The 12,754-nt window shown below is 32.4% G+C and overlaps 1 protein-coding gene across 1 annotated transcript; it reads right to left on the bottom strand.

Moving 5' to 3' along the window:
* Window positions 1–9,449: 9,449 nt before the first annotated feature.
* Window positions 9,450–9,842, bottom strand: LOC124898049 (ribulose bisphosphate carboxylase large chain-like). Its single transcript, XM_047411669.1, has one exon. It carries the CDS (start codon window positions 9,840–9,842, stop codon window positions 9,450–9,452), a length of 393 nt encoding a protein of 130 aa, XP_047267625.1.
* Window positions 9,843–12,754: the final 2,912 nt, after the last annotated feature.

Here is a 12,754-nt window from a genome sequence, read left to right as displayed (position 1 = left end):
GGACAGTCCATCTTTGGTTTTTCATGTAGGTTAACCATCCTTGCTTTATTATTTGTAGGTTAACCATCCTTACTTTATCATTTCTAAGTTCTGGAGCAAAATTTTTGGTTTAACCCTCTTTGGTGTTGTCTACAGTATTTGTTGGAGAGGATTTTTGCCCAAAAGAGATTGGGTGTTATGGTACATTATCCATGCTAGGCTAGCATAAGCAGCCTCATTTTTTATCTCATATTTTTTTAGGCCCAACCCTTCCTTTGCTTTAGGCTTGGAGATTCTCTCCCAACTGAGCAGATAAATCTTTTTCTTATTAGTTGTACTGCCCCTGACAAAATTCCTTTGAATTTAATTGATGGTTTTAGTAATTTTGTCAGGGAGTTTAATGAATTGCATAACATGAGAGAGGATTGAGGCAAGGGTGTACTTGGCTAGGATGAGCCTTCCATCCATGAAAAGCATATTAGTTTTCCACCCACTCAATCTTTTGTGCATATTGTCAATAATGAATTGAAAATCAGTGTTGGAGGGTCTAGCATGGAAAATGGGAAATCCTAAGTACTTGCCAAAGGTGTCACTAGGCTTGATCTTTAAGAGGGTAGTGCAGGAGGATATAGTGGTGTCCTTGCAATTTGAAGAGAATATTATCTTAGACTTGGTTTGGTTGACTTGTTGGCCTTATTTAGCACAGAAATCATTGAAGGCATGATTTATGGCTAGACATGCCTGAGGGTTGGCTCTTGAGATGAGAGTTAAATCATCTGTAAAAAATAGATGGGAAATGGACAGGACATGATGGAAGATACTTATGGATTGTCACTCTTTATTAGAAACTTTTGAGTCAATGATTCTAGATAGTCTCTCCATGTATAGAATGAAGAAGTAAGAAGAGAGAGGGTCCCCTTGTCTAATGCCTCTTTTAGGTTTGAAATGTTGAGACTTAGATCTATTTATGAGGATACAAATGATAGTAGTGGAGACACAACACATAATTAGGGAGATGAGTGGTTGAGGAAAAGCAAAGAACTGGAGTGTATCCTTGATGAAGGACCATTCCAGTCTGTCAAAGGCTTTTCAAGATCAATTTTTAGGATCATACTGCCTTGTTTACCTTTTATCCTCTTGAAATGTGTTATGAATTCTTGAACAATCATGGCATGGTCAGAGGCTTTCCTGTTTTGAAGGAAGCTTGCCTGACTAGGACCAATGATCTTATGAAGAAGGGGTTTTATTCTGAAGACAATAATTTTTGTGATGAGTTTGTAAAGGGTATTACACAGGCCAATGGGCCTATAATTTTTTTATTAAAACAACATTTGACACTTAGGGATTAAGCATAAAAAAGTATTATTTACAGAGGGGTCCATAATGCTAGTCTTGAAGGTGTCATGGCAGAATCACATAATCTTAGGATTCACTATTTCCCAGTACTTTTAGAAAAAAATAGGCTGAATGCCATCTGGCCCTGGGGCCTTCATAGGACTAAAATATTTTATGGCCCTTGTGATTTCAGAGTCAGTTAAAGGAGAAGCTAGCAAAGAAAGGTCAGAAGGTGTAAGAGGATTGTAGAAAGTAAAGGTCTGATGAGTGGGGTGGTTTATGTTTGGTGAGGCCATATGGCTGATTGTGTAGAGTGAGGAGAATAAGTCAATGATATGGTTGGCTATGTCAGTTTGGTTGTCAATCCAGTTCCCAGCCTCATACTTCAGAATGAGGATTTTGTTCCCCCTTCTTCTATTGAGGGTAGATGCATAGAAAAACCTGGTATTTGAATCCCCTTGATGGAGCCAGTTAATTTTGGAATCTTTAAACTTAAGCATGGTGTCATACTCAGAGGTAAAATCACTTTCCAGGTTTTGCAGGAAGGCATTGGAAGCATAATGATGTGATCTTTGAATTCCCTCAATCCTAGCTATCAGTCTTTTTATTTTTTTGAAGATGTTCCTAAAAGACTCTTTATTCCAAGTGCTGGAGGTTGCTGATAGCTTGCAGAATAGAAATAGGGGGGTGGAAAGATTGGTGAACCACATTCTTAAAATTGGGGTATCTGGTCCACATAAGCTCCAATCTAAAAGGTCTATTGGAATGGTTTTGATTGAGATTGGAGAGATTTACAAGCATTGGGCAGTGCTTTGAGTATGTCCTAGGTAGGTGAGTGATGGAAGTGTCAGGGTACCTATTAATCCAGGGGTTATTTGCCATACATCTGTCTAGCCTTTCAAGGATGAGAACGCTCCCTCTTTTTGTATTTTCTGTTGGTCCAAGTGTATCTGCTACCTTTAAAACCTAAGTCAACTAGCAGAAGTTAAGACAATTCCAAAAGATGTTGATTCTGTAGGGGTTTATCTTATTACCCTCATACTTTTCACTGGCCTAGAGGACTTTATTGAAGTATCCCCCTAAGAACCAAGCATTGCTGTGGTTCTGAGCCAGTTTTATAATGTTATCCCATAAGGAAGTTCTTATGGAAAAGTCAATGCTAGCATATATAGCAGTAACGAGCCAAGAGTAAGAGGAATGGAGTACCTTAACTCTGGTATGGCTGAACTACTGAGTGATGGAGATGTCCTCAAGTTTCAGGAGATTTTCCTTCCACATGATAACCATTCCTCCAACTCTGCCAATAGTAGGGGATTGGATTTGATGATCAAATTCAAGATCAGAAGTGATACCATTGTGCTCAACCATCTTTGTCTTAAGTAGAATCAAATGGAAGGATTATGAAGCTTTACTAGAGAGGTACACTGCCTTCTGAAGGTTGCACTGTGGGCTCCCCTAACATTCCAAATAATGAAGTTTATCATTAGGTAAATTGGAATTGGGGGTATGGAGATTACAGTCTTCCCTTTCCCCTTGAATTGAGTGGGGTTGGGAGCTCTGAATGGCCTCAGTGTTATCCCTGGGTTCTGATCCATCATTGTCTTCAGGGTCAGAGAGAAGGTCATATGTATTTTTGTACAAAGTACAATAATAACTTTTCTTAATGGCTTTTTGAACTCTTTTTGAAAGTAATCTTTTAGAAGAAAAGTCTTTGGGGTTAGATCTCTAAGGTTTTGTAGGATCTCTTCTAGATCCTGGTTGCATTGCCTCAGATTTTTTAGGTTGGAAATTTCTTTATCTTCTTGGTTTTCTTCCCATACTTCTGGTATTTGGGGAAGTTGTTGGCTCATTTAGAGGATCATAGGGTTCCATGGCATGAAGAAAGAACCCACTAGTATTGCATTGGAAGATTGAGTTGGGAAAAAGGGTAGAGTCAGAAATATTTAAGAGGGAAGGTAGATCTGATCCTGAGTCTATAGGTGTACAGAGTTCATGGATACTTGGTCCAGAAGGAGGGTTTGTATCCATAATTGGTTGCCCAATAAGTTGACTGAGTGATTTATTACTTCCTTTACTACATTGGCCAGGTAGTGAGGGTCTTGCAAGGTCAGGATCATAGGTTGATTCCCAATGCAAACATTGAGTGTCATGAGGAAGTCTTGTAGGAGTAGTTCCAACCAGGATATTGGCGAGTGATCCTGATGATAAGGTGCAGTCACCAAGAAGATGGGGGTCTTTGGAGGGGGGTATTTGGTGATGTCAGCTTCTGAGCTTTTTTCATTGGAATTTTGGGGGTTTTGCATCTGGTGGTTGTTAGGGAGATATTTACTATTTTTAGAAGGGGGATGTTGGTTGGTAAAGGAGGAGTTAAGAGATGTGACCCCAATATTCATGTCCTGGACGGTTGGGGTTTCTTTAGCTCCCCTTTCAAAGGAGTTATGATCCTCTATTAAATGGGTTGATCTCCCAGGGGTAGCATAAGCATTAATAGACATGACCTTAAGGGTTTTGTCATCTACAGTGTTCATCTGAACATTCCTGACCTCAAGAATATTTTTTTCCAAAGCATTGGATCTATTCTTTTGTTAAGATGAGGAATTTTATGATCTACTAAAATAGTCCCTTGGGAATGAGAATTGGAACTGCGTGCCCTGTGGTGACCTTGCCCTTCAATATTATCAATAGTGTTATCCAGTTTAGATCCAAGAGTCACTAAAGAGGAATCTTTAGATCTCTTCGATGTCTGAGAGGGCGTAGTCAATCTCTTAGAAGTATTATGGGAAGGGGTAGTATGGTGAGGGCACTTACCTTCCCGAGATCCAGTATGTGGTACCTGTTCTGAAGCTCTGCTTTTCTGTACTTTTCTATTGGGGAAACTTAGTAGGGTCTACATGTCTTCTGATTTGCCCTCGGTGGCTGTAACGATGGTGGATGAGCTTGCAATAGGCGGATCTTGAGGCGGTGGTATGAAATTATAGCTTTTAAGGGTGTTCCCTACTACCGCAACCCACACATAGGACGCCATTTCCTTCTTACTTCACTGGCTGGGTATACTCTCCAATTGTGATTATCTTCTTGACTGGGTGTCCCAAAGAGATTTGTATACAGAGACGTGCGTATCTTCCTCGAAGGGTTGAGGAAGTACAAGAGTCGATCTTGAGTAAGGAGCCCAGATGGTTGCCGATTTTCTCGAGTATCAGATAGTCATAGAACTCCGTAGGGAGTTGCGGTAACCTGACCATAATTGCAGTGTGAGTCATCATTTGGATCGAAGGTGCAAAATTGGGTTCCCAAGCAACTACTGAGAGGAAGCCCCCAACAATGAACCACGGTCCGCCATGTAATGCTTTTATCTTGTTCTCTTCCTTGTTGAATTTAGACGTGAAGAATCCATGCCCTAAGTTGATCAAGACTAGAGGTTCTGACGGCTTCCAAAGTTTCATTATTTTGGATTTGAGTAATCGATAGGAGATCTTCCTGCCCATTAGCTTTACTATCACAGAATAGCGCCAAGGGTGGTAGATCCGTTCCTTGTCAAGATTTGATAGGAGTATGTATTCCCCATCAGCAATGTTTGCTTTTGGCGGAAAGTAATTATGGATTCCCCATCAGCAATATTTGCTTTTGGCGGGAAGTAACTGCCGGTAATAAAAGATTTATTGAGATCTTGAGCCTTATCTGTTAGGATCTCCTTAAAGGAATGTTTTTTATTTTTTCCTTCCGTTTCTTCCATGATGATATCGACATTTTGCGGCGGATCCGGTGGATGTGGAGGAGTTGACGGCATTGTTTTTAACTAGCAGGTTTCGTTCAAGCAATATTAATGAATTTATTTATACAGTGCATGTGACGAGTCGTACGTGGAAATAGAATTTAATTGGCAGTATGCATCTTTTCATAGAAACCTAAATAGCAAATATACATAGTACGATGTACAATGTATAGTGTAAATGCATCCAGTCTCATTAATTCAACGTTTTTTGGCTTTAAAATTGGCACTAGCTAGCAAGGTCCAAGGCTCATCAATTTGGTTGAATATTCTATTCTAAGGGTGCGTTTGATCCGGAGGAAATATTTTCTGAAAAATATTTATTTTATTTTTTCATGTTGTGTTGGATAAAATTTTCAAAATTTTATTTAAAAAACAAATTCATTAAAAATAATTAGGTGACTTCCTTAATCGTAAGAAATTTTTTTTATCATAAGTGACATTTTGTGTTCATTATATCTTCCCAATCTCTACCTCTTGGCCATCGATCCCTCCGTCTTTGCCAACTTGTAGAACTGTGGATAGTAAGATTTTTAAAATTTCTTATATTTTTTATTGGTAAGTCCAGAATTTACTACCAATAATTATTTGGTAAGAGTATTTCCACTGTATAAATTAAATTTTGAAAGGAAAATACACGTGCATAAAGATAAAATTATATTACTTTCTTCTATACAACTAAAATAAGTAGTACCAACCAACATGGGTTGTGGTGCAGTGGATGGAGCTGCTCCACCTTTAACTAGAGTTCGAGGGTTCGACCCTGAGTATGGAGAAAACTCTATTGGGTGCCTGCCACCTTAATGGGCCCTGCAACGCGCGATCCAGATTAGTCGGGGCTCCAATCCAAACACCGAACACCGATGGAAACAAAAAAAAAATAAGTAGTATCAAGTTTTGTCATGGGTGTAAAAGAATCTAATTAACTTAGTTTATCAGAATTTCAAACCCTATGGGCTGGCTGTTTTGATTAGCAACACATTTGAGCATAAACATTCCACATTATAGGGTCCAATTCACAAATAGCCAGTAATATAATACGACACATCACCTACATTAATGGATAAAATTATAACAGTACTTTTCGGGGAAAATTTCAAAAATAGCAATTATAGAGCATTAATTGTAACTTTTATAACAACAGTTTTATAATTACAAAAAATAGCAAATTGTATTTTGTATTTAAGTAAACTGTTGCAATACAAATACATATACAACAAGATTAACTGCTTTTATTTTACTCAAATTAGTGGAGTAATAAGGAATAATTATCCCATCTAATTAAATTCTCATAAATTACTCTTATTTAAATTAGTAGATTCCTTTTTCAAATCAAACTCAAATATGAAGATTATTGTTTCCATGATCTACAAAATTTCAAAATATCATTCTCTTATATCTCTAACTATTTTTTCTTGATAGTTTTTTAATTTTTTTATCTTTTTTTTTTTTAATTTCTTTTTCTTTTTCAGTTTTTTCTTTCCACTTTATTTTCTCTCTTCTATTTCTCTTCTTTTTTTTCCTTTTTATTTTTTTATTTATTTTTTTCGTTTTTCATTTTTTTCCTTTTTTTTTTTATTTTTTTCTTTTTCTTCTTCTTCTTTTTTTTTTCTTTAAAATTTTTTTATTTTATTTTTATACTTCTATTTCTATTTTCTATTTCTCTTTCTTTTTTTTTTTTCCTTTTTCACTTCTTTTTTTTTTTTATTTTTCATTTTTCGTTTTTTTTTTTCTATTTTTTTGTTTTTTTCTTTTTTTTCACTCTTCTATCTCTATCTTTTATTTTTAAAAGACAAATATCTATATCATATATACATATTCAAAAAATATACAAAATAAATAGACATACAGATCTGCATATGCATTTACGGTAAAAAACACACATATATATCTGCATATGTATTTACAGAAATACATATCTGACTCACATGTATATATAAATATACAGGACACAAAATCTCTATAACAAAAATGAAAACTATATACATATACATATCTTAAAACAGTAAAAGAAAACAAATACGTACATATGTTACCCTCTAAAATGACATAGTATGTACAGGTCAAAGACAAATTCAACACCGTATAAAATATATATAGCTCTGCATATGTATTTACAGAATATATACCTGATCATATGTATATTCTTATTCTATATGGGTCACCTTTGTATTTCGCAAGCACATATGAAGATATATAGTATAGTTATGTTTGTTACTATTTAATATGAATATGATATGTATTTCGTAAATACATATGTATGTTTTGTACTGTAAATACATATCCAGATCTGTATGGTTATGAATTTTGTATGTTTTTTGAACATGTGTATGTGATATACATATTTGTCTTTTCAAAAATAAAAGTTAGAGATAGAAGGGTAAAATAACGAAAAAAAACAAAAATATAAAAAGAAAAAAACAAAAAAATGAGAAGTGAAAAAAAAAGGAAGAAAGAGAAATAGAAGTGTAAAAATAAAAGAAAAAAGAAACAAAATAAAATAGAAAAAAAAAGATATGAGAAAGGAAAAAAATTGTAAAAGGAAAAAAAAAAAGAAATAGAAGAGAGAAAATAAAGTGGAAAGAAAAAAATGAAAAAGAAAAATAAATCAAAATAAAAAAATAAAATGAAAAAAATACTAACAAGAAAAAAATAGGTAGAGATATAAGAGAGTGAAAGACAGTAATGATGTTTTATTTTGAAATCTTGAAGATCATGGAGATAATTATCTTCAAATATGAAAAAGGAAAAAAAAAAATGTAAAAAGAAAAAAAAAAGAGAAATAGAAGAGAGAAAATAAAGTGGAAATAAAAAAATAAAAAGAAAATAAAATAAAAAATAAGATGAAAAAAAAAGGGTTAAAGATATGACTATTTGGAGGAGCTGAAATAGTGGAGTGAAAATAGAAAAATATAAAGTAGTGAGAGTAAAACATGCACTTGCCTAGTTAATGAGTAAAATAATACTACTCTTGCTATAAACTGTAATTTTACAAAAGTGTTGTCATTTATTGTAATTATAGTATTAAATATGTTACTTTCTGTAATTTTTCCTACTTTTTACTTTCTTTAAATTAAAAAAAAATATCATTGTCATGAAATTTTAAATTTTATAAATGAAATTTCAGATTATCATAGAATTTCACCGGTGAATTTTAAAACTCAATAATATCAATTATTTCTTAAAGAATAAAATCTCAAAATGACAGGCAAACATTATTTTTACTGTATTTATTAATCTATCATTTTATAATGAAATCCATCTCTTATAAGAATAGTAAATTTGAGTCTTATATCTTATTCACACGAATTTCTTTTCTTTAATTTTGTTTTCTCACTAAGTTGTTGTACAACACATTTGTCCTACTGATAGAGTCACACATTAATCACCTATTCTTTTTGACATGTATTAGCTAAAAAATATCTATGATTGAATTCGTTATTCGTGGTTTTGTTGGTGGGCTAAGGAAAAGACAATTCATTATATTTGAAGAACTGGCTTGTTTGGTAGCATGTCCCAATCTATGGACCATTCAAAATAAATTCTAACTTTACCACTCCTCTGGTTCTTGAAATGTTGAGAAAGAGACTTGTTCTAGAAAGAAGTTCAAAAATTTAACAACCCGTTTGATTTGATAAATTGTCTATCGGAAACAACCTCTCTATCTCACATTTGAGGCAGTGATATGGACTGCATACATTTACCCTTCTCAGACCTCACTTAGTAGGAATATACGAGGTATGTTATTGTTGTTGTTGTTTGATTTGATAGATTGAATAAAATTATGTCATGGTATAAAATTTGATACATTATCAAATTTTGAATAGGATTTGATTCGTCTTTCAGATCCTGCCAATTTTGATATAATTTAATGGACCAATTGTAATATTGATTCAGACAATTCAATCTTCCGTGTGTAAGACTGGAGCCCCTAATAATAATTTTCAAAAAGTGGGTGCATGAATGGTGATCTAAAGATGGAATTCATAGAACCTCCTGTCAAATCCTTTACCCTTTCGTGTAAGTGTAAGACTGGGAATCTCTTGTGGAAAGGCCTAATCAATTGAATTCATAGTTTGAATAAGACTTGAGAAAAGAGATTGTATATTTATCCACACAACTAATTAATTATGGTATAATATGGTATGGAATAAATATGCATGGATTGATTGATACATGAATTGCATACGAAAAATCAAAAGATATAAAATTAAATTACCTTTTTATCTTTTCTTCAAACCCATGGTTAACCCGTTTCAGTTCAAATAATTTTGAAAAATAAATCAATAGTATATAAACCAAGTCAAACGCTTCATAAAAATAATCTCTGCACTACATATAAACAAGCAATTACTACTGTCAACTTCTAGAAGCCTGGATAATAAAATTCTTTTTCTCCATCTTGGTCACACGAAAGTTTAGAATCTAACAATTTAATGGGGGAAAAAAAGAAACGATCTCTCCAACGTATAAATGGTTGTGAGTTCACGTTCTCATCATCTTGGGTAAAATCAAGTCCGCCGCGAAGACATTCATAAACAGCTCTACCGTAGTTTTTAGCAGATAACCCCAATTTAGGTTTAATAGTACATCCCAACAGAGGACGACTGTACTTGTTCAATTTATCTCTTTCAACCTGAATCCCATGAGACGGACCTTGAAAAGTTTTAATATAAGCAGGAGGGACTCGCAGATCTTCCAGACGTAGAGCGCGCAAGGCTTTGAATCCAAATACATTACTTACAATGGAAGTAAACATGTTGGTAACGGAACCTTCTTCAAAAAGGTCTAAAGGGTAAACACGTGCTTAAAGATAAACTTATGTTAATATTATTATTGTCTACAAATAGTTTATAGTCAAAAAAAATAAGTACGAAGTAATACTTATGGTCATCAACTAAAATAAATGGGAATTTACTTTTCTATCGTGATCCACGGAAATGACCACGCACCCAGAGACCAAGACGATTATTCAGTCAGCCCCTAATCAAAATTTGGAAGGAATGGAGAAAATGAAAGCAACAATGAAAAAAAATCAAATATTGACCAGAAAATTAATTTGAAGAATAGAATCGAAAAGAAAGGTTCAAGGCACGAATAATTTATCGTCCTTAAAGAAATATTATCCGCATATCTCACAAGAAACACAAAAAATTTCCTAACAATCACTTAATCAAATTTAAATTTAAAACAACTTCAAGAATCCTTAAAAAGTAGTTATTATCTTGAATATTCTTGATCATATAATTACGTAGATGAGTCGTGAAATAAATAATTAAATATAGAAATTGTTGTCCTTTTTCCTCTGTCAATTAATCTAAAACAAATATCGTGAATTTCCTTGCAAAACTCATTTGTTCATTCACACGTGCACCTTAATTCATATATATATATATAAATATGTAGGGCGATTCCAATGGTGCTCCTAGCTAGTCGCAAATTAAAATTCACGAAGTTTAGCCGCCTCCTGCACTAATTAGATTTTTTTATACCAGTGAAATTTTTTTGCTACTTCTGCTAAATTGGGGGAAAATCCAAGAAATTGAGTGAATCTGATAGCATAGATTTGAAATGAGAAGGAGAGAAACAAAAATCTGCTAGAAAGGGTTGTCCATGAAAGAACCCTAAAACTTAGATGTTGAACTCTAAAGAGAAGAACTGAGATCATTGAACAAAATGAATAATGATCCAGAAGATGCTGGGGAATCCATAAAAGACGCATAAGTGACATAGGTTTAAAGTCTGAAATGTCCTCATTACAATTTTTATTGACTGCTACGCAGTCGTGTGTTCAGATTAAGATTTTTTCATATAGTGAATATTGTAGACACGTGATTTTTTATTCTCACCGAGTTTTAATCTATTTGTCGACATTAAATATATTTATTTTTATCCAATATTTATTTTAATTTTTATTTCATTTTTAATAAGTTTAGTTGAAAATAAATAAAAATAATGAGTAAAGTTACTTTTTGGAATATTTTTCTTTTTATTTTGTTTTTAAATAATATGAAAATTCAAAAAAATATATATTTTAATTTTAATTTTAATAAATAGACTAGTAGTTTTATTATTATCTTAATTATATTTGTTTTAAATTATTTATAAACTTTTATTGTATGTTTTAAAATATAAAAATTAATTAATTAATATTTTTTTTTATTATTATTATTATTATTATTTATTTTAAAAAAATAGATAATTATCATAACTTAACTACCCGATCCTATCTGTATCCCAACTTTCCTCAACCTCTCCCTCATCAGCATATAACCCTCATCAGCATATAACTTCCTGACCACCAAAATACATACTTGGACATTGAACCAGAAAAACAACACACAAAGAAAAAATACGAAAACTAGAGAGAAAAGGAGTGGAAAGAAAGAAAAACTTGAGAGAAAACTTAGAAACAGAAGGGAAAGAAGGAGAAAGACAACCAAAGAAAAACTAAGTGGTAACAGGAACAAAACATACTGGAGATTGGAAAACAAACAAAAAAGAAAAAGAACGAATGAGAGTTAGAAATCAAAAACAAAAAAAGCGGTAGAGAAACAAATGTAAAAAAAAAAAAAATGAGACTTCTTTGATTTTGGAGATTAAGTTCGATTTTTATCGAGTTTTCGATGACGTCATTCATGCTTTTCCTTTAACTAGTCCATTATATAGATTTTAATTTAATTCTATGATATTTATATTTATCAGTTTCATTGTGAATTGAAGTATGGTTGCAATCGTTCAATCGTTTCATACATTATTTGGTATGCAAAATTATATGAATTTGTGATATTTATATTTATCAGTTTCATTGTGAATTGAAGTATGGTTGCAATCGTTCAATCGTTTCATACATTATTTAGTATGCAAAATTATATGAATTTGTTATCATGAATTCTATATTTAGTTATTCGAATATTTTATGTGACCGTTATAAATATAGTTTCATAATGTGGTTTGGTCGATTTTTCTTAAGTGTTGATGTTCTTCATTTGATTATTAAATTTTAGAGTAGTTTACCATATATCATCTTAAATTGTTTGTTCTCTGTTATGCAACCAAGAATTCTTTTGTTATGTAAAAATGGGGTGCTTAAATTGGAACTATCTACCAGTCTCTAAGGTAATATTTGGAAGAATTGGGGGTGTTTAAGATTTCAAATGTTTTCTTCTTCAGTAATCTTAGATTTAATTATGTATCATATTACATAAGTATTAGATGGTCCTTTTCTCTTTTTTTTTTTTTTACTTTCTTGAAATTAAATTAATGCGAGTAACAACAAATGAAGAAATATTTACTTTCATTTCATACATTTTTTTTTTACTTTGCAACAACTCACATTTTTGTCTTATAGAGATTATAGGATATAGGATTACATATTCAATTAGAGAACCAATAATAAACGGCATATAAAATTGGAAATAGAAAATACATGTAAAAAGAAAATCACTGATACATATTATTGTTCATTTGTTTTCTCAGTACATTAACATTGTCCACACCATAAACTGCAAGGGAAAAAAAAACTAAAATAAAAAACAATCATTAGGTAATTTTTATTTTCTAATCTCCTTTGCTCAAATTTATCATTAGAATTTTCAATCTAACGATATAAAGATACGCTACTTTATATATATTTGAAATTTAGTTTCTTTTTGTTATGATTTCTTCTCA

The sequence above is a fragment of the Capsicum annuum genome, chromosome 4 (genome assembly GCF_002878395.1).
Source record: "Capsicum annuum cultivar UCD-10X-F1 chromosome 4, UCD10Xv1.1, whole genome shotgun sequence".
Lineage (NCBI taxonomy): Eukaryota > Viridiplantae > Streptophyta > Magnoliopsida > Solanales > Solanaceae > Capsicum > Capsicum annuum.
Note: the sequence above shows the minus strand (reverse complement) of the source record. Positions and strands in the feature narration are given on the sequence as shown.

Bases quoted from the DNA above. Each gene is read 5' to 3' on its own strand.
- LOC124898049 (XM_047411669.1), bottom strand. From the start codon at position 9,842: ATGTTTACTTCCATTGTAAGTAATGTATTTGGATTCAAAGCCTTGCGC.